The sequence below is a fragment of the Lycorma delicatula genome, chromosome 8 (assembly GCF_047948215.1).
Source record: "Lycorma delicatula isolate Av1 chromosome 8, ASM4794821v1, whole genome shotgun sequence".
Classification (NCBI taxonomy): domain Eukaryota; kingdom Metazoa; phylum Arthropoda; class Insecta; order Hemiptera; family Fulgoridae; genus Lycorma; species Lycorma delicatula.
The window spans coordinates 27801299-27825127 of record NC_134462.1 but is presented as its reverse complement, the minus strand read 5'-3'; the positions used below and the strand labels follow the sequence as shown (position 1 = coordinate 27825127).

The 23829-nt window shown below is 30.2% G+C and overlaps 1 protein-coding gene across 4 annotated transcripts in view; it reads right to left on the bottom strand.

The window, feature by feature from the left end:
• Positions 1 to 1950: 1950 nt before the first annotated feature.
• LOC142329283 (mitochondrial inner membrane m-AAA protease component paraplegin-like) overlaps positions 1951 to 23829 on the bottom strand; it is a 39340-nt gene continuing 17461 nt past the window's right edge. For all 4 annotated transcript variants that reach the window (XM_075373725.1, XM_075373722.1, XM_075373723.1 and 1 more), the window contains exons 6-12: positions 23148 to 23299; positions 21257 to 21479; positions 19533 to 19695; positions 17948 to 18258; positions 13265 to 13384; positions 9540 to 9722; positions 1951 to 3961 (exon numbers count right to left, since the gene is read on the bottom strand). In XM_075373725.1, the coding sequence (XP_075229840.1) occupies positions 3773 to 3961; positions 9540 to 9722; positions 13265 to 13384; positions 17948 to 18258; positions 19533 to 19695; positions 21257 to 21479; positions 23148 to 23299 (1341 nt within the window). In that variant the 3' untranslated portion in view covers positions 1951 to 3772. The remainder of the gene's footprint in view (positions 3962 to 9539; positions 9723 to 13264; positions 13385 to 17947; positions 18259 to 19532; positions 19696 to 21256; positions 21480 to 23147; positions 23300 to 23829) is intronic.

The following is a 23829-nucleotide window of genomic DNA, read 5'->3' as shown; positions in this document are numbered from 1 at the left end:
CGTTTTGGTTGCTCGTAGTGAAAATGGAAATTTGGTCACAAAAGTATTTAAAATATTAATCCCTCTCACCATGTCTTACCTCAGTGAAAAGTTTTTGTCTATGGTTGCGCTAAAAACTAAATGTGGGAATCGTCTTTTATCACTTGAAAACAATTTGCTTTTGTGTGTTTCTAACATAAATTCACCTACGGAGAAACTTTTAAATGCACTTTTTTGGGAATGAATAACAATTAATAGTACGGGTAAAATGAATTGCAAAATTTACAAGTGTGGGTGGGGTAGGAAATGAAAATTTCAAATGTACCATGAAGAAGCATCCTTACAAGAGAAAGTAGAAATTTGAGATGATATGGGAAAATGTGGAGAATGGAGAAAGTAAGGTTATATCTAATGAGATGGAAGTGTTGAGATTAAGGTCAAGGGAAAGGTGGTTGAAAACTGTGACAAAGAGGTGCTAGCAGGATAGGAAAAGATGGGGGCTTATGTTTCAAGCAGACATTGGTAGTAGATAGAAATTGCACATGATTGTGAATAAAAATTAATAAATTGACAACAAGGTTTCTTTATTTTAATACATCTTTTACAAATAATATTCTAGAAATTTGATTATTACTAGCTGTTGTTTTTAGCAAACCGTTATACCACTACTTTTTTGTTGAAGATCAGATAAAAAAAATGTTAAAAAGTACGTCACTTATACCTTAATTTATTGTGGCCTTGTGATTTGATAGAATCTGGTACAATTCAACATGGTACTCTGAAGCTCATTTAAAAAGGATTTTCACAAAAAAATTAATATTATGGATTAAAAAATTATTTTTGATGTGACAGTCCTTTAGAATTTTATCTATGATTATATAATCGTGTAATTAGATAGATTATACAAATGTAATTGTCTTATTGAACGTTACAACCATTGTATCAAATAATTATTATGTAATAATATTTATATAAGATACAGTTCATAAAAAGTAAAAACACTTACCTATTTGTGTGAAGTACTTTCAGAGCATCAGCAGATTTATTCTATATTCATCACAGTATGATATAGAATCTATATTATATCATGGTACAGAATTTCTGTATTATACGGTGGATAAACTATGTTTAGTAAATACATGCTGATATTTCTAATATTTTTTGACAATATATAATTTTTTAAAGTAATATTTTTAATTTTCATATTTTAATTGTGTGCATTTTTAAAATAGATCTGCTGATGCTCTGAAAGTACTTTGGACAAATAGTAAGTGTTCTTACTTTTTATGTGTTGTACCTGGTGATATAAATATTATTATATAATAATTGTATTGTTTATTGTATGAAGGGTAGCTGAAATATATTGAACAGTATAATGCAAAATGGGAGAACAAAATGTCACACAAAGTGACATGTATTGTGATCATGTAGTTTCATTCCTCTACTACAAACATTCCAGAACTCATTGACCCGTGCCCTCTCATTTCCTGTCATTCACCAATGTTATGAAGTCAAGTACATCTTCATTGCCATTAATGGTTTTTAGATGATGATGAATGTCACTAGCATTCCCTTTTCCAGCTGTTAAAAATTCAATCATTGCATGCTGTTTTAGAGGTATTGACATCTGCGATGTAAAACAACACAGCAGGTGTTGACATCTGCATTTAAACAATGTGCAACGATTGAATTTTTAACAGCTGAAAAAGGGAATGCTAGTGACATTCATAATCACCTAAAAACCATTAATGGCAATTAAATTGTTGATCAAAGTACTGTGAGTAGGTAGGCAATAAAATTTTGTCTATGAGAAGATGGAACATCGAGGATGAACCTCACTGTGACCAATTTCTATTACTTGATGAGAAGCACCAAAAGGAGGTAGATAAATTGATTCAAAAAGACTATTGCATCATACATTACAATGCATCACCACCCCAACAGACAGGTATGTTAAAAGAACAAGTCAACTGAAATTACACATACAATTTTATTCAACATATTCAAATAGGATACATTTTGCAATTAGGCTGCTGTAAAATCTGTTTTAGGTGCCATATAAACTCACAGAAAAGAACAAACAATAATAAAGGAATTTGTGAAATTCAGTAGATGAAACTTAGAAGATAAACACCAGAGCATGTAATAGTACAATGGCACTGTGGATCATCACAATAAAAAAAAATTCAAAACACAACTCTATAAAAAAAATTCTCTTGACAGTGACCTGGAATTCTAAAAACGTATTATAAAGAGACTAATAAAAAACTACCAGGAAGCTGGGTTGATCGTAAATCCTGTTGATACTTAAATGTTAAAACACCTTTGGAGATGTGTGTGTTGTGTTTAACAATTCATAGAACTGATAATTCTGCAACATATAATGCTCAGCTACATCCACTGATTGTTGAGACTTGTGAAGTTGAAATCTGAATCTATTCCATACCCTTCATACTTCATTTCTTTCCACAATTAAGGAGGGATATTAAGGATAAAAAAAATTCATTTTACCATGTATGATGAACTAAGAATGTAGTGAGGTTGTGAATCAAGGAAAGACTCTCAGCATTCTTAAATGCTTAAAAATAAATATAAGGTTTTGAACATTTCATTTAAAGTTAAAATCTTGCTAAGATGGTAGACCACATGTAGTACTAAGGGATCACAGTCTTTGAGTGAACGTACACTTCAAGGAATACTAAAATTTCTTGATTCCTTTTGGTCAATGTGTATAAAAGAGAAGTATCATCATTGAAATAAATCACATCGTTGTCATTTTCCAAATATGCCTGAATTAAGTAAATTAAAAATATAAACAAACACTAATAACTGTAAACATTATCAAGAACTGCACACACTCATTATGTTGTTTTTTCAAAAGATACAGAGGGGGAAGAATAAATATTGTATACAGAATAAACCTTATTAATGGATTGGTAGGTGAGTTTAATCCTGGAAGACACCTCAGCCAAGTAAATAAGAAATAAATTTTTAATAAAGTAGCACTTTTTTCTTTAATATTCTGTGTAGCCATTATTCATAAATATACAGTGAGGTGTTGAATAGTGTTATATTATCAAATTGCACGCTAGTGGCGGTAAACTTTTTTTTATGATTAACTACTATTATTTACTATATTTACTTTGCTTCATCAGAATGTTTTTTTTTTAATTTTTATTAAATGTTATTAAATTATCATTACTTAAAGTAGCTATAATAATTTCTTATTTTTTTCTTTTTTACACAATTAAAATGTTTTCTCTATATATAAAAATAGAGTTGTTTATTTGAGTGTCATATTATTTTATTTTTAACCTTTATTTTATAGAATACTATAATACTCCAAGATGTGCGAGATATTTTGGAATTGTCAAAGAATTTGCAGTATTCAGTTAATTAAAATGTTCATGATCACCTTATATCTTTTTACTTCCTTTAGTTGATGTGGAATAGGTAGGGGTCATTTTTGAACAATTAACAATACATCGCCAAGAATTCTAATTATGTAATCATCACACAAGGTAATACTATAATACTAATCATCATAACATAAATTTAATAGAATCCATTGATGTAAATAATATTACATAATCTATCATCAACTAATACTTTTAAATCAATATAATTGTAATCAAATTTAATATCACAGGTTTATACACTTGCATAAAATGATTATATTGCTATTAACAAACTGTAAAAAACATCATATGTCAACTAAACTTAGTGAATGAGAAATAAATATTAATTTTATACTCTGCATTAAGTTTAAAAACTATTTAACTAAATCTTAATGTTATGTTTTATGTGATTTCTTTCTGTCATCATTGTGAGTCGATTTTTCTTTTGGCTCAGATTCATGCAGTATATCTGTATCAAGATCTATAGATTCAACATAACGTTTGTTGTCATGAGGTGGTGGGCCAACTAACTTCTCTACATCATCATAGTTCAGAGTTTCTCTCTTTAGTAAACCCTCAGCTAACTGAAAAAAATAAAAAATGTTTACAAATGTTAAACAACACATATAAGAAAGATTTATTAGAAAGGCACGCAAAATGTTTAAATTTCTCAGGCTGTATAAGTCCAATTGTCATAATTTTATATTGTTGTTGTGTTGGTACACTCGTTCCTAAAATTTGTCTACATTGGTAGCCATATTGAATGCTCAGTTTATTGTTGGCTGTCGATAAGGTTACATGTGTTTTGATATAGTCGAAGATTTTTAACTAGTGAAAAAAAAGGGAACAAAAAATTTGCATTAAATTTTGCTTTATGAATGGAATAAAGTGCATTGAAAATGTTGAATGTTGTTTTTGGTGATTCTTCTATGAATAACACAAGCATTTACAAGTGGTATACACATTTCCAAGAGGGCCGTGAAGACGTTAAAGATGATGAGCCAGAACGTACCAACACATTAACAAATGATGACAAGGTTGAAGAAGTGAAGAAAATGATTATGGACAATTGCCAAATCGCTGTCAGAGTCAATAAGGATTATTACCTGGAAGTTCTACGCCATTTGCAATAAGCAATTCAAAGAAAATGCCTGGATTTGTGGCAAAACAATTGATGGCAATTGCACCATGGTAATGCACCTGCTCATACTTCACTACTTGTTCATGAATTTTTAGCCAAAAACAGCACTGTTATGAGGTCTCAGCCTCCTTATTAATCGTAAATGGCCCTCTGTGACTTCTTCCTATTACCCAAGCTGAAAAGAATCATGAAAGATGATGTTTTGCCAACATTGAAGAGATAAAGACAGAATTGCTGAAGGAGCTAAATGCCATACCGAAAATTGCATTCCAGAGGTGCTTCAAAGATCGGAAAAAGTGCTAGCACATATTTATTATATCAGAAAAGGAGTACTTAAGGACAATAAAATGTATATTGATGAATAAATAAACATTTTTTGAAAAACTAAAATTGTGCATATTTTTTGATAAAACCTCATACATACACTTGTAACTAGAATTTGTAAAAAAATTTACAACATAAAAACATTTTAGAGATAACCATGTATGAATGTACAAGGGTGAGTAAAAAATTATCTACACTTTTTGTTCTTCAATTTATTTACACAAAGACAGGTGTTCAATATGTATATCATTTTTCTACATAGTCACTTGCCTTGTCAATGCTCTTGGTCCAGTGGTTCACAAGTCTGCATATTCCTTCCAAGAAGAAGGTTTTTGGTTGGTTGCCACTTTTGCACCACTTCCTGCAAGTCTGTGAAAAATCAATGTCCTTGCAAAGCATACATGTGAGGATGCTTTCTTGTGTTTGAGTGGCCCAAACAGATGAAAGTTGGAGGAGCAATATCTGGGCTGTACAGTGTTCCAGTACTTCTAAATTTTAACTTGGTGGTGGTTTGAATGGTGTGGCAAGCCATGCATGGGTGGGCATTGCCATGTAACAACAAACCTAGGAGTTTGTTGCAAATTGTTGGCTTCAACTTATTTTCCAACATCTCACTGTATCCTGCACTGTTGATCTTATTCCCCTTTTTCATGAAATCTTCCAGTTCCCTTTTGCGCCCCGAAAACAGTTAGCCATTCCTGCCATTGGCTAAGTTTTGAATTTTCATCGAGATCCCAGGTGTTTTCACTCAATGTTCTGAGTTTAGATTCTGGCGCATAGTGATAAGCCATTTATCATCACTGGTAACTTTTCTGCTCAAAAATGTACTGCCTTCTTTGTTGAAGTAATCAAGTAACTATTGGCAGATGTCAAAACATTTGAGCTTGTGTTCTGCAGTATCTTGTGTCTTGGTACACTTTATGCACATTCTTTATGGAAGTCAAGCTTGTCATGGATGATTAGATCAGCAGAACCATGACTGATGTTCCAAGAAAATGCTACCTCAGTGAAAGTAACTAACCTAATTGCCAGAACAATCTCTCGAGTTTGATGAATCATGTCATCTGTGGTGGGGGTTGATGGTTGTCCAGCTCCCTCTTCGTGCATCACACATGTTCAGCCAGTTTTAAACTTCTCGATCCACAAAAAAAATTTTTACATGATAAAGCACTGTCCCCATATTATAATAAAGGTCTATGATGAATTTCAGCCTCTTTCACATCCTCTGACCAGAGAAATTGGATCACTGCTCGGTGTTCATCCTTTGTGCAAGCTCTAACAGAATGGACATGTTTACAGTGTAATAGAAGCTCTAACAGAATGTACATGCTTACACTGTAATAACTATAAGGCTAATGATGCAATCACAATCAAATTTTGCACACGTGACTGCAGTCGTACCAATTCTAAGCACGCATGCATAGAAAGCAGAATGATAATCTTGAAGGTGGATGGATTATAGTGAAAGTATAGATAATTTTTTTGATTCACCCTCATATGAATAAAACATGGAATTATTTTCATTAAATACGTATGTCCAAAAAATAACCCATTTTCCACTGGTGCTTATATAATGAGATGTGCAATTGGCACCATAAAATTACTGACCAGCAATCCCTTACTACCTGTGTGCGTCTACGACAAATGATTTTATGTAATAATTATATGAAGTAGGTATTTTTTTGGTGCCAAGAAGGCACCAAAAATATTACCTTCGGCAATTATTCTAATGAGCAACTTACATGAACAAAAAAGTTGTAGTGAAACATGCAAGATATTTAAGACACTTATGAAGAGGACCGAAAACATGTACAATACAATGAGTGCTTTAAGCATTTTAAAAGTAGTCAAGAATCTAGTGATGATACCATCTAGGAAGGTCATAAACAACATTAACACACATCCCACAATGCTTAAGTGATCAATTTGGTGTTAACAGTTAATGGATAGAACAGACTGGGATTTCAGTGGATTCTTGTCATGAAATCGCAACCAAAAAATTAGGAATGCATAGATCACCACCTAGTTCGTTCTGAAACTCTTGATACAAAAACAGAAAGACAATTACGTAGTAATCTATCAGGAACTTTGGCATCATGAAAATGATGATGAAACCTTCTTTAAATGACAACTTGTGATGAGACTTGAATGTATAAGTATGATGTGGAAACAAAGTCTCAGTTATCACAGTGAGTTAGAAAATTGTCAAGATCAAAAAAGACATTCAAATGTCATTCAAACAAAAAGGTAATGTGGAAAGTATTTTTTGACATAAAATGTGTTGTTTACTATAAGTCTCTATCTGTAGGGCAGGCAGTTAATAATAATGGGATAGTTAACTGTTATTATTACCTAAAAGTCATAAGATGTCTCTGTGAAAATGTAAAGATGATCTAACACTTTTGTGTGCAAACTCATAATTCCTTCACTATGACTGTGTCAGTCCACATGTTACTGCTAACTTATGAATCTTGTGCAAAAGATTTGCTGTGTTATCCCTGACCTACTGTACTCACTAGCCCCTGCGACTTTTTTTTTATTTCCTAAATTAAAATTGTCATTAAAAGGAACTATTTGAGACAACAAAGTCCATAAAAGAAAATCTGTAAAATGTTTTGAAAACTATTTCAAAAAGTACATTTTCCAGAGTTGCTTCTCGAAAAGGGACAATGGAAAAAGTGTGTTCAAACAGGAAGGAGATTCATCATATAATAGTGTAAATATTCAATAAAATATTTTTTAGAAAATGTTCAGTCAGTTTTTGAAAGACTTCTATCACATTTTTAATTTCAGTTAAGATCAGTACATAATCATAAGTAAATTTTAACGTTTTTATTTTTTCCCTTGGGTATTTATTATAATTTAAAAACATTAAATTAAAAGTTTTTGAAAATTCCTGAAGTGAATGATATAAAAATTAATTTTACTGTTTTTATACTTAAGACTTCTAGAAAGGTATCCCCACTTAGGTTCATAAATGAATATAAATTACAAACCAAAAAAATTCCAAACTTAAATAAATAGGTAAGGTTTCCACAACCTTACCGCAGAGTTCAGTGGCTGGAAAAACTTACAAAACTAAAAGGATTGAAGGTTAAGTTAAAGATGAAAGGGTGACTGGTATGAAGGGAATAATCTACTCGCAGAGAGACTGCAAAATGAGAGAAAGACTACTACTTTGTTTTTCCTGTTTAGCCTCTAGTAATAACCATTCAGATAATACTTCAGAGGATGAATGAAGATGATATGTATGAGTGTAAATGAAGTGTAGTCTTGTATAGTCTCAGTTCAACCATTCCTGAGATATGTGGTTAATTGAAACCCAACCACCAAAGAACAGTGGTATCCACGATCTAGTATACAAATCCGTATAAAAATAACTTTACTAGGACTTGAATGCTGGAACTCTCGATTTCCAAATCAGCTGATTTACCTAACCAGAATATACGTAACTTATAATATTCTTACTTTCCATATGATTGTTTACTGATTTAATTTTTTAATCTAAATGTCCTGGATCAATATACAGGCAGTTCACAGATCACAACAAATGCAATGTGTCTACAATGCTAACATTTTCCAAAAAGACTAAGCAAGAGATATGGGAGGACCCCCTCCCCAAGGAGGGGGTCCTCCCATAGATTTACTAGCAGGTCTGGGTATTGTAGGTCCTCCCTACAATACCTCCAGAGAGGGAGGTATTGTAGGGACAGACAAGAGCAGCATACTATTGAACAATAATTTTTTACCATCAGGCTAATCATCATAATTATAAGAACTGGATGATGGTCTTGAGCATTTTCTGCGTGCCTTAAATTGTTATACAATGATTTCTTCATGCATAGGTCATGCTTTCGCCGAGTCTTTGCTGTATATACTAGAATTGTAAAAACATTGCATTCCTGTTGTGATATGGAGACTGCCTGTGTAGTGATCCAGAACTTTTTACTATATAATGAATAGGAAAATAAGCAATATTAAGTGTGAAGATAGGCAATAATATGAATAACGTAGACTTGGAGTTATCACATGGAATAAGAATACCTATAAAAGGATCAGAGAACAGATGAAAGCACATGATATCATGAAAGTGAAAGAATTAAAATGGTACTGGGCAGTCTAGGTAGCAATGAGTGATGGCAGATGGACTAAATTAGCACTTGAATGGATACCACTAGATGTTAAATGGACATGAAAAATAACAAAGGCTTGTTGGATTGATGATATTATCAAATACAGTGGACCAAATTGGCAGAAGACTGCATTAGTTGGAAATGTGCTGAAGAGGCCTTCATCCTGCAGTGGATCAATGACGGCGGAAATGATGATGAAGTATGAATGACATCTTAGAGTATAAATAAATAAATAAATAAATAAATATATATATATATATATATATATATATATATATATATATACTTTAAAAAATCGTTTTTCCTCCAAAGATGAAAAGATGATCTGAGAAGAGGTACAGGATTCCTAAATAAAAAACTCACCATCCCATCTCCATAATTTTGAGGTTTGTGTAGCAATCAAACTGAAATAAACTATACAGAATTTAATCAGACTGCACTTCTACTGGAGTGTCACAGTGGTATCTGACTAAACACTGCATTCATTTCAGTATTACTTTAATATTATTAGTATTCTGTATTATTAGTTATAAAACTGAAACAAATAATAGAAAAGATATGTACCACTTCGAGCTTGCTCTGATTTTCTTCAAGAACATTGTAAGTTCTTTGATAAGCAGCTGCTACTAGTTTTTGTTCTTCTGCTTCCATTAATCCAGCTAATCTTTTACTGTAAGGACGAATACTGTCTTTGTCTTCAGTAAATGACAAAAGACCTACTTCTTCACACATACCAAATTGTCTAACCTATAAAAAAACAAACTAATATATTGCATGATATTGATCATAGCATAAATAATAAACGAATTTATGATTATAACATTATCATAACTGCCACATTTTGAATCAAGTACATATTTTGATAACAATTGTACTAGTTGAGAGTTCTTCTGAATCATTTGAAGATAAAATTGAAGAACTCAACATTGTAAAATATAGAGAAAGTGCAAACTGAAAAAATAGAATGCTTGCTACCTCTCACTATTACATTAACAAATACAAATAAAAAAAATACATCATAAAACAAAATAAACGATTACACGTCTCTGGGTTAGAATGGACTGCTGTGACTACAGAATTTTATACAATGAAATGGATTGCAACTTCATAAAAAATTACAATGAACACTTAAAAGCCATTCATTCATAGTAACATTTGCCAACCATGTAACTGATGCAAATTACAAATCCATCTACGATAACAAAAAACTTGACATCTTAATATATATAAAACAGAACCACTCACAAACATTATGAAATAAACAAATAGACAACAATGATACACTGAATAAACAGATAATTCAAATCCAACAGAACTTTCACTACGTTTTAAAAACATGTTAAGACTAATTAAAAAATTTGCCAGCAATAATAACACCGGGCAATGCAAGGGTAAAAAAATTGCAACACAGTCACAAAATGTGGCTGCGAAAGCCACTGAAAGCATTATAATGTGAGTTCTGAAAACTGCGATCAATAAATAGGTTCTTGGATTTTGTTTAGATTATTGTTAATTTTATATAATAGGTAAATTATATTGATATTGTTAAACAGAAAATAATTTATTGAACTTTTTTTCTATAAATATTGAAGAAATTTACAATTATTACATTTTCAATTATATATTTTTGCGAAAATAACTTTGTCATATTTTTTTATAATTTAAAAAAAACTGGTGTTTCACGAAGTTTCCTTAGCATAGAGTTAGATAAGATATTCCTATACTAGTACACACATTTTTCTTTTTATGGTTATATCATTTCTTTTGTGCTAAAAAGAATAAAAATAACCTTTTGGCCAATGTTAAAAAAATTAATAAATTTTTAACTGAGACTAATATTCCAATCAACCGCAAATAATTGCACTATCAAATTTAATCTTCTTCGATAGTACCTTTAGAGGTGTTAGAGAAATTACTCCATGTTCATTTTCATGATAATTCAGCAGTTATAATATCTAAGACTAATTAATATATACACAAAGAGTTAAAACAAAATTATTTTTATGTAAAGTGATAAAAATAGTATTATTAAAGTGATAATATTAAACTAACGGTGCTATAATTAAGTACTGGTTTATTAAGTACTATAATTCTAATAACCTTGGAAGATGGATGGATTGCTGATTAGATTTGTTGTAACTAAGCAAAAACTCATTTGTTAACTAAATTTATCTACAAAATTAGCATTAAAATTGCTACATATTGCGCCACTGAATTAATTAATATTCAGTTGATAGTTTATTTAGAGGTTTTAAAACTCATAGAAAGAAATTTTTGTCTCATCACAATAAAGTTTTGATTGCACAATATTCAAATGGAATGAATTACACAATATTCAAAATTAATTTCTTCAAAGAAGGCAACTTTATTAAGAGAGCTGCCAAATTAAAATTGAAATGCCAAAGTAATTTTATATGGTTTCATAAAAAAAAAATTCAGTGAACTTGAAAATTTTAATATTTAAGGTAACTTGTAGCATAGAAATATGCTACCTTTTCAGTTTTATTTCTTAAACTATATATATTTAGATGAGAAGCCTTAATAGAGTATAATTTTTGGTTTTAGGACAGAAGGAGTCAAAATATGGTTCTAATTTTCTTATCATATCAGTATCAGATTTCTTCTGTCCCAAGATTCAAATCTGATGCTCACATAAAAATTCCGAAATGTGGCTGAAATCAAATTTGAGACAAAAACTGAGACTAAAATCAGGTCCTAGGATGCTATAGATGCAAATCTGAGACGCATAATTAAGGAGAGCATTTAGCCCTAAATCTGAGACACATATTTGAATCTCAGATTTAATATTCTGAGTTTCAAATGAAATTGGTAACAAAAATACGAAACTAAAAACAGATTTTCTGACTCAAGACATAATCCTGATATATATATAAGATAAAAAATGGATAAAGATGAGATGCAAATCTGGTGCTCACATTAAACATTCATAACCGAGGCTTAAATCTAATTCTAAATACAAATCTGAGACTAAAATCAGACTCTTTTACTTAAGATGCAAATCTCATACTGATAAATAAGAAAAAAATTCGAGACTTTAATCTGAGACATATGTGAATCTCAATTTCAAAGTTCAAATCTGAGACTCAAATCAAATTGGAAACAAAAATCTGAAACTAAAAACAGATTTTCTGATTCAAGACAATCCTAAAGCTCACATAAATAAGATACAAATTTGGAAACACATGAAATTCAAATCTGATGCTCACCATAACTGTAAGTGAGAATTGTCTCGCAAAAAAAAAATATATGGTTAAAATATGAGTTTTAATTTTCTTATCATATCAGTACCAAAATAATATATACACATTATTAGGGACAGAATTGTAAACTTTTCTATTATATTAATATTATTGGGATTGTCACGGAGAAATGTACCGAATTTTGGAGAGGAGTATATTAAAGACAGCAGTAGGGTGATTATTTACATACTATTATTTTTTTCATAGTACCATTTACAAAAAAATATTTAAGTTCCAATGATATTTCAACCAAAACTGCCTTGCCATGTGAGTTAAAATGTGATCATATGATCTACGTACAACTGGCAGGCGAGTCATGCTGGATCCACAATAAACAATAAGCCATTGAATGGATACGTTTCCTTACACAACCACTTACTTTCCTTTGGGCAGTTCTGATAGAAGTTTTGAACTTGTAAAGGATATCAACATATTTGCAAGACTGCAGATAAATGTTATACAGATTAATGACGTTTTCAAAAATTAAAAAAGAAAAAGGTTTACGATATCACATCTAAATATTTCCAGTGTTATTGTTATTTGATATGTAATAATACATGTATGAATAAAATTTTAATTATGACCAACACAATTTGAGATAAAGCATCCCTTTCAATATCTTCCAAGTCCCACATCCAATTTAAAAAAAAAAATAATAGAAAATAATTTCTTAATAATCTAGCTGCCATAATAAAGTTCATTATAAACTAAGAAGTAACTAATTCTTGAAATATAAAACTTATTAGAAATAAAAATTTATGAATTCATTCATATAAATTCTGAATTTTTTAATACAAAAATTCTGGCAGTTGGGCAAGTCTTTTATGTTTCCTTCTATTACATATTACACATAACTGGGAAAGTAAACATTCAATATACAGATAAAATATGACGGTTCAGAGTATAACTAGTTTTAATGACAAAACAGTAATGCTAATTTTATAGAAGTAGAAATTAAATAGAAAATTTTACCCCAAGAATAGAATGAAAGTTAAGATTACAAACTTAATCAGGAAAATTATTACATACCTGAGCTCGAGCAATTTTGGTAACTTTTTCTAGATCATTCTGAGCACCAGTTGTTACTTTATTAAACATTAAAGCTTCGGCTGCACGACCACCCAATGCCATACACATTTTATCAAACAGCTAATAACAAGAATAAAATTAATTTTTAATGGCTAATACAAATAGTTTTCTTAAGTCTATAAAAAATTAAAAGTGTAGTAATCAAACTGTTTGTATTATTATTACTTGAATTTATACATTAATTTTTTTTTCATAAAAGATTTATCTTTTAACCTTACTTTGAATATAAATAATAACAATAATAATGAATGAAATTATTAATATTATCATTTTATGTTGTACAAAATAATAGTTTATAAAGTAAACTCCAACACATTCATTATTTAAATAGTAATTATTAAATGCCATCATAATGTTCATAATGAATATTGACATAATATTAATATAATACTGGATACCAACATATACAAATGAACAATATATACTATTAAAAGAGGAATGTAAATGTGTGAAACTTTTGTGGTAAATAACAGGAAAACTTTTCTGAATATAAAATGTAATGGATGATTTATAGAATGGACTCATCAAGACTGAGTTACGAGGGAAGTTTACAGTAAATTTTTATGATAAACTAGATGTCTCTATTGCTCATTCGTTTCTCTTTAATTAAAAAAGGAAACTAGAAGGGTTGAATTCAAGGTACTTGTAAGTAAATAATCAAATAACTGGTAAAAAAATATATTCTGCAGTAAGTTGGAATGTCAAGATTGTAGTTTGATAAATGCTTTTAAGTACTTTTAAAATGTTACACAATCTGTAAGTCATTCATTCAGTCATTTAAACAAATTCTAAACAGTTAATTTGATCATATGAAATTTTTCAATTAAGTATCTCAATGATATTAAAGACAATAGTGTAGAATGGTATTGACTTCAAAACCTTTTACCTTTATTAACTATATATAATAATTTCTTGTCCAATACACATTTCAACATTTTTATGCACTTCTCTCAAGTATTTACAGAAATATTATAATTAGAATATCAGATAATTCATTAATGTGAATCCTGTCTTGTTTAACAATTTAAAAAAAAAAAATTCATATTAATTTTGTTTATCGGTTGTACTCAATAAAATACAAGCAAATCTAACATTTTTTGGTAAGATTATTAAGAGATGTAATCACTATTGAACGTACTGACACGATTAGACATTGTTAAATGATCTAATCAATAATGAAGGAATAAAAAAATTTTATTAATACATTTTTTTAATTGCAATGATTTGTCAAGCCATTAAAGTTAACATCACTTTTACGATAAGTAAACTTACATTAACGATGCTAATCTGAAGAATTTGAGTAATGATTTTGGTATTAAAATCTAGTGTGACTGTAGGTTATGACGGCATGGTGTGACATCACACATGCCGTATACATCTAATTTACAATAATGAGGAGAAAATATACAATGAAAATAAACTGTTCATTATCAAATAACTGAGAAATATAGATGAATCAGATGAAAAAAAAAAAACAGGCTTTTTATTAGAATATTTTAAAGTAATAATTATACCAAAAAAGGATGTTTTATGTCAGGTTTGAAAATTGTTTTTGAAAATGGGTTTCAATTATTAAATGAAGTAGTGGTTGATTTCTGTAGATATATTTATAAGAATATTAATTTAAAAATGGGAATGTAAATTTCAGTGGATATGTTATACTTCTGGCATGATTATTTACAGTAAAATATGTATGTAATGCAATGAAAAAATTTTAATTGGTTATTCAGAAAAAAGTATGTTAATTATAAAAAAGTCAAAGGTGAATAACGTTAACTATAAAAATATGAATAAGTAACATATTACGTAGAGAGAATTTTTACTCCTCAGTAATTTGTGTCTCAATTGTCACAGAATTATGGTTTAAGGTTGTCTTCTGCCCACATACATAGGATTAAAATGTCATTTATTTTCAATAAAACTTATATAATTATTTTAAATTAATAAAAATAATTTATCTTAAACTTGAATAATCATCTGTAGTTCATTAAAAATTTCTGATTTTTAAAAATACCCATAACCCTCAGAAAGGATTCTGAGGTTTCAATAATTTGGAACAATCAATTTACCCAATTCATAATTTAAACACAAATTAATTTTTTTTAGATTGTAGCTAAATATTAAGATTACATTATTCTGAATGTAGAAAAATACAAGTATATCTATAGTTAATTTTAGCAGAAGTCGTGAAACTATTTCTTCACTAAAAAAAAAGAGATAAAATTGGCCAAAACTTTAATTAACTAAAAAAATTAGTTTAAATTAACTATTTAAAAATGACTGAACAACTAAATAATAATATAAAAAGATTTGGAAATCAGTATGGTGGATGAAGTAAGTCTAAGGAGCCAGTAATTCTTGAGTAAATGGTAAATTATCCAACAGTTAGTCTTGCAGGTATTAAATTGGATCTATATTCTAAAAACTCACTAGACTGGGTTGGTCTAGTGTTAAACTCATTGCGATTTCGAAGTCAAAGTTCTCAGGTTCAATTCCTAATAAAGGTAGTTACTTTTATTCAGATTTGAATACTAGATCATGGATACCTGTGTTCTTTGGTGATTGGGTTTCAATTAACAACACGTCTCAGGAGTAGTCGACCTAAGTTTGTTCAAGACTACAAATTTGCCTGTAGTTACATTACACTGATTAGTCGCTAATGACTTTAATTGTTGATGCAATTTATTAGAATCCTTTTTTTAGTAAAATTTATATTTTCACAAGTGGTCCCAACAACCCATCTCACTTACCACAGCCCAGCCAAAATGAATTTTATACAGAAAGTCATTACTAAGCTGCTGATGAAATGATAAAGTGTACAATGGTATCTATGTAGATAACTGAAATTCTTTCAGTAAGGCTAAGGGTGTCATCTTGTTGATAGTTGGTAAAAACTGAATAACAGTAATTATAATCTACCTTGTGTTGTATGCTAATGAAAAAACTAACAAGTTTAAAGCTTTAAATAAAATAAAATCCTAATGTATGTGATCAAATCAAAGTTAATTATTAATAATATATTTTGATATGATTTTGCAAATAAATTCTGAAATTTTCTTAAACTTATCACTGAATCCGATTTTATACATTACTTATACATTAACTAATTTGAATGTCTTAATATCCAGTCACACCACTTTTGTCTGCTAATGCTCATAAAAATAATCAAATAAACAAAACATTTAAAAATTAAAAAAAAAAAAAACTAAGTTTAATTTGATAAAAGCACATCATGATATGTTTCTTCTTCTCTACTTATTAAATTATATTGGGATTTTGCTAAAAACAACAGTAAGATGTCTATTTTTTGTTTTTGGCTGAGCAGCCTATAGTGTAAGATATTATCCACAAATTACAGCTAAATACAGTCTGGTCAAGATTGTGATGACACCTGTCTGAAACTACAGACTACTTGATGTAAGTCTGGGTACCAAATCTTAATTACTACTCAGATAAGGATGTACATTAAAAATTTGTTTATCAAAAAGTAAATTTAAATTTTCTATAGTAATCTTTAAAAAAATGCATCCTACGTGAGTAAAAACCAAAAATTTGTTCATTGAGAGGGGTTGGCCCACTGAAAAATATTTAAAGTTAACAAGCGGTAGACATTGCTAAGATTCTAGACGTATAATTGCAGAACCAAGAGTTTATTCGTAAATTTTGTTACATGTTATGTATTTATGAATAAACTTGTACAAACTGTAATACTGACACAAACTGAGATAATGAGCAAAAATTGAAATAAGCAGTGCTATTAAAGCAGAGACATTTTTCCTTTAGTTTAGTATGGAATGTAAAAATGAAAATAAAATGTACCTGAACAATTATGATTTACAGATTTAACTAAATTATTCATGTAGTACTTGATAAGTGGTTGCTGTGAAAAAATAAATTACCAGTAAAAAATTATGATACAATAAAATTCTCTAATTAACAGCCAATATTCTGAAAACAGTTAACCTGATTTTTTATTAATAAAATACCAAAAAAAAATTCAGCATTTTTCTAAATTTCACTTCCAGGTTACAAGTAACTATTTCTAATATTATAATGTGAAAGACAATGCTGTAAAATCTCTTTGTTTAAGCTTCACTACAAACACAATAATGAGATTATCTGAATAAATTTAAATCCAAAATATCATGAAATTTGAATAAAAACTTATATAAAAAAAAAATCATTCCAACTGCCCTAACAATATTTGAGTTTTAAGTGAATATTGGTGTGGACATTTTGCTTTATATATAAATATGACAAATAATATTAAATGGCAATAGTTAGAAAAAATTACACTTACTTCGTAATAAAATTCAAATTATTGTTCCTAAACTAAAAAATTATTATTCCTAAATTATTTACTGTTTCTAAACAGAATAAACCATACTGAACATACACATTACAGAATAAAATAATATAATTACTCCTTGACAAAGAAATATACTTACAGTTCTTTTTGAATTTGCTAATTACCTCTCTAAAATAATCGACTATCTAAGATAAAATCACAAAATAAATGGCAATAACTACAAGACAGTTCTTAAAGTTCTCTTTTCAATCAATATCAAACAAAAAGAGAGATACAAATTAAAAATAGTTTTTAAAAGAACAATGGCAGCTTACCTCTTCTTTTGAGTATAATTTTTGATCACGTGGTGTATATTGTGCAAAACCAAGAGCAAGATTAGTTCGAGGAACAATAGTTACTTTAAGAAGAGCATCGGCATGCTCTAATAACCATCCAACTAGAGCATGACCGGATTCATGATAAGCAACTACACGTTTTTCAGCTGGAGACATTGAATGACTTCTTTTTTCAGTACCACCAACAACTCTTTCTACAGCATACTCTAAATCAGATTTGGTAACAACGCGTTGTTTATTTCTTGCAGCATGTAAAGCAGCTTCATTACAAACATTTGCTATATCTGCCCCTTTAGAGAGGAAAAGATAATATCAATACAATACATAATTTGTTTTTTTTTTTTTAATAATAAACAAAAGAAATGTATGTAGTATAAGTTAACAACTTAAAGGTTGATTTGATCCTAAAAATGCATCCATTTGATATGGTTAATCATTTCACTTTCTGTATTGTCATCTAAGCATTAATGGAAACAATACATTGAACATATGCTGTTCAATATGTTGAACAGCATAGAACATTATCTTCTATACTGTTCAACATAAATGAATACTAATAGAATATATTGACATAATACTGTTCTAGAATATACTTACATAATCAAACTGGCGGCTATAATCTGGCCCAAAACTGCATTTTTTGGCCATTTGCATTTATTAACTTATAATGTTTCATGAGTTGCTAACTGTTAATATTAAAGTTGCTGCAAACACCTTCAGAAAACTGTTCAAGAAGTTATAAGCTTAAATGCACTGATTTCAAGAAATTCTGTATCAGTCAAACTGGGAAGGAAATTTACAGACTTACAGATATATTGAATATTTACCTAAAAATAACACCATGATTGAAAAATCAAATTATGTATAATTCATAAATCTAAATAATGATACACAGTAATTATATCAAATTCAGCTTTTCTAAACATTTTCTTCCAGCACATTTTTACAATAAAGCTTGTTACTTAAATGCTATCAAGGAATTTGAAATATTCAAAGGAACTGAAGCGCGTGCGCGCAAAAGTGAGAAAGAACAGCCATTTAATGACAGAGTAGCAGTCAACTCAAAAAGCTTGTACAATCCCATTACTTGCAAATAGAATAGCAACATAGACAAAAGTAGAGCCAGTACAAACATTTGACCAGCATCTATAAGCAACTATAGAGTCTCTATTATACATGTTAAGTATTTTTTGTAACATATATACAGAGTAATTTGTATATTCTTTATTATCTTATTTTGTTTTAGTTTTACTACAGCAACAATAACAGATTAGTATAATTAAATTTGATGATGGAAACTTGTTTCTGAAATATAACATTAAGTCACAAATAAAAAAGATACCAGAAAAGTTTAAAGCAGGAAGTTATAACATTTTTGAATTTGAACTTTTTAGTATGTTTAAAAATAATGTAAACAAGATTGATCAGGAACCTGAAATAGTGCAATTTAATTGATATTTTGTTTTCAATATTTACTTCTGTACATGGTAAGTTGAGGTTATATTAAAATAATTTTGTTGTTAAAAAATCATTCAACATAAATAAACAAGTGTAAAATTCTTACCACTGAATCCAGGAGTGAGATAAGCAAGTCGTTTAGAATATCTATCAGGAGATTCCTGAAGTGCAATACCTTTAAGATGTTGTTCAAATATTTTTCCACGTTCATCCATTACAGGTAAGTCAATCATTATATGTCTGTCAAATCGACCAGGTCGAAGTAATGCCTGAAATGAAAACTTTATGTTAATGGAAAGTACCGGCTTCAGTTTTGTGTTTAAAAATCTCTTATAAAACATACTTTGTCATTATTTTGATTTATGGAGCATACATAATAACATTAATGGGAAGAGAGAGGAAAGATGATCAAAACTATGAAAATTATTAATATACCTTATTAGTACGATATGGGAAATCAGACGAGACAGTGTTACTACAGAAATCCAATTACAACAGAAATTGGAAAGTCTGGAGAAGAGAATTAAGAGATGAAGATTAAATAGTTTGGGGATGTGAACAGAACAGGAAAAGAGTGGTAGGAATGTTAAAATTGGAGGTAACAGGTATGATATCAAGGGACAGGTGCAGGAAATTATCTAAAAAAAAAATGTCTGGATTATGTAATTTCTTAAAATAAAAAAAAACCGATATGAGGCTGAGGGAGGACAGTCATCTAATATTTGGCACAAAACTGATAAATCGACAAAGCTGAGTGTGTGGGCACAGTATCATGGTGAAGGAACCATGAATTGTCTCACCACAACTCTAGTTTCTTTTTGCGGATTTTTTCATGTAATCATTGTAAAACACTTTGATAGTATGTGTAGTTTACTGTTCCACCTTGAGGCAAGAATTCAAAATATACAATTCCATTAAAATAAAAAAAAACAGAAAGCATCACTTTGACATTGGATTGAGACTGACGTGCTTTCTTGGGTGTGGAGATCCTTTGCCAATCCATTGTGATAATTGAACTTTTGTTGCAATGTCGTAGCTGTAAACCCAACTTTCATCTCCTGTTATGATCCTCTGCATGAATGTTTCATCATCAATGGTTGTTCAAGAAGGTTCCAACAAACATCCACTCAATGTTCCTCGTTATCAAACGAGGAACAACCTTTGTTGCAACTCGATGCATGTTCAATTTTTCAATCAAAATGGCATGGCAAAATCTGACTGAGATGTTAACCTCTTCTGCAAGTTCTCTAACAGTCAATTGGCGATTTGTACGCACCAGATTGTTGTTTTACTGAATATGGGTGTCATCAGTTGGGAGTCAAAGGCCTTCCTGGTCGAGGGTCATCTTCAATTGACTGAAGACCACTTTTAAATTGTGAAAACCATTTGTAACATTGTGTACGACCCAGAGCATCATTTCTGTAAGCTTTTTTTCAAAAGTTGAAATGTTTCTGTGAAAGTTTTCCTCAGTTTCACACAAAATTTTACATTGTATAATTGCTCATAAAAATCACTATTAACACTTGAACATGTTGAACTCAAATAGCAATATCACAAATAAATGAGATATCAACAATCCAAGAACATGTAGTTACAGAGAAGGTTATCCGAACGAAACACAATGCTGCTAACCGCAGGCCACTAAATATCTCTGTTGGCATGTAATAAAATAAATTGGTTAATTTCTGAACAGACCTCATATAATTATATACAAATTTGAATAAAGTATTCATTTAATTACAATATTCAGCAAAGCATTAAATAAAAATAATATTTTAATACCTCAAATACCTACAATACCTCAAACAATTTCACTATAATTAACAATACCTTATCAAGTACATCACCACGGTTAGTAGAAGCCAGCATTAAAACACCTTCAGTTGAAGCCATACCATCCATTTCTACTAACAACTGATTTAATGTTTGTTCTCCTTCTCCCATAGCTCCATCCATCTGGCCGATACCTGAACTTCGTTTACGACCAATTGCATCAATCTCATCAATGTAAATAATACAAGGTGATCTTTTCCTTCCTTCTTTAAACAGATCCCTATAAAAAAAAACTCTTAGTAACATTCTACTCTCTGAAAAATAACAATTAATTTTCTTACCATAATAACATCTTTAAAAATTCACACATTTAGAACATGGAATTTTTCATGAAACTTTTTTTTTTTTATACCCAAGTGCGACTACTGCCAGGAGGTGGACGACGCAGAGCATACGATGTTAGAATGCCGAAGATGGGCGCAATACAGACAATTCATAGCAGTCAATAACCTGAACGCGAGTAACATAGTAGAGTGGTCGCTAAGGAGGGAGCAGAACTGGAACGTTTTTAACAATTTCGCCGGTACGGTTCTTCGCACTAAGGAAGAGGAGGCGCGACGAAGGAATCGTTAGGTTCAATCGTAAATAGGGATAGGTGGACGGCCCCGTCTCTGAGAGCCTGTATGCCCTGGCGTGCAGGTTTCGGTGAGGGGATGGGGACTCCGGGGAGATTTCGTGGGGATAAAATTAAAAGACCTAGACCTGGCCGGTGTGGCTAGTTTTGGGGGTGCGCGCGCTCCTTGTGCTGGTCGCACCGGTTTGAGGCAAATGGCATAAAGACCGAGACCCGGTTTCTGTCGGCGGGGGTGGGGAACGGTATAGCCGGGCTTTGCCCTCGTCGGCGGGAATTAGAGGCAGGCAAGAAAAGATCTAGTACCGGGGCGGTTGACCTGCCGTGCCGGGTGTAAAACCGGTGGGCGGAAAGAGCGCCTTGGAGTCAAAAGACACGTCTCTGGGCCGAGTATACTCAATTGAATGTCCGGCCCAGGGATGTAGGAAAAAAAAAATGTAGTATGGTCACCTCCTACAACGACCAATTGCATCAATCTCATCAATGTAAATAATACAAGGTGATCTTTTCCTTCCTTCTTTAAACAGATCCCTATAAAAAAAATTCTTAGTAACATTCTACTCTCTGAAAAATAACAATTAATTTTCTTACCACAATAGCATCTTTAAAAATTCATACATTTAGAACATGGAATTTTTCATGACACTTTGTAATGTTTAAATATACACCAATAGATAAATACGATATAGCCTTATCCAGTTATTCTTGATTCCTTGTGTACCATGATTCATTATGGTTAAAATTTAAACTTGCATGTATAGGTAATATTCTATGTGATGATATGGGAAAAATAGGAAATGTTTAATTTAAAAGCTGTGAGACCAATTACTGAATTATGGTTTTACTTAAGCACAGTATTGCTTTTCAGAAATAAGGCAGGAGAGCACATACATTAGACATTTATTTTAGATATTTTTAGATTATTTAATTTTAAATATCTTTGTTTTTCTTCTTTTTTTTAAACTGATATTGTTATTTAAATATTCTATATGATGAAGTTTTTAAACTCAACTTTATTAATTTTGTTTTGGAGGATTCCTTTATAACCCTTATATATATTTTTTCGCCATTGTTTATTGGTCCTAATTTGAAGGTATTTCTTTTTACAAAATGAAATAATTGTTTTAGTTAAGCTATAGTGAAGCATTTTTCCTTGTCGCAGTCAAGCAATAATACTCTGATCACTTTAAAAAATGTAAGAAAAACAATTGATTTGCTGTATTATTAACATATACAAAATTGTCTAACATATTTTTATTAAAATAAACATTTTAATGCTAATATGATAATACTATATTTTTAAAATAATTTACATACCTAACCCTTGCAGCTCCTAAACCACCAATCATTTCAATAAATTCTGAACCATTCATAGATAAAAATGGTACATTTGATTCAGTTGCAACTGCTTTAGCAAGAAGTGTTTTCCCACACCCAGGAGGTCCAAGTAATAATGCACCTTTGGGTACCTTTTGGAGCAAAAAATTCATAAAACATACATTTTCTTACAATAGCAATAGTTGAACAAGATGCTAACACTAATATAGATATTAAGGCAATCAAAATAAAAAAAGGAATTGAAACAGGCACAACCAATTAAAAAACTCTTTATCATTCTTACCCTAATTTATAGGCTATGATAATATGAGTACAGATACCTTAGGTGAGTGACTAAATGGACTATAATACTAGAAATGTGAGCGTTTCATTCTGACGGTTTTTTTTTTTTTTACTCCAAACTTACCTTATGTTTTTATCAACCATTTTAAAAACTACAGCTTCTGTGATAACACAGTTTTTTAATAATACAAAACAGAAGTCAACTGTAAAAGTGTTAAATGTAAAAGTAATGCAGCCAACTGCAACTTTTACAACCTGATGATTCCATACTGAGAAAATTCCATTGAAAAATAAAATGGAAATTAAAGAGTGTAAGTAAGGATCAAAAGTCAACATTAATTAACTAGTTTCTCTAGATCATTGAAGTTGAACAACATGG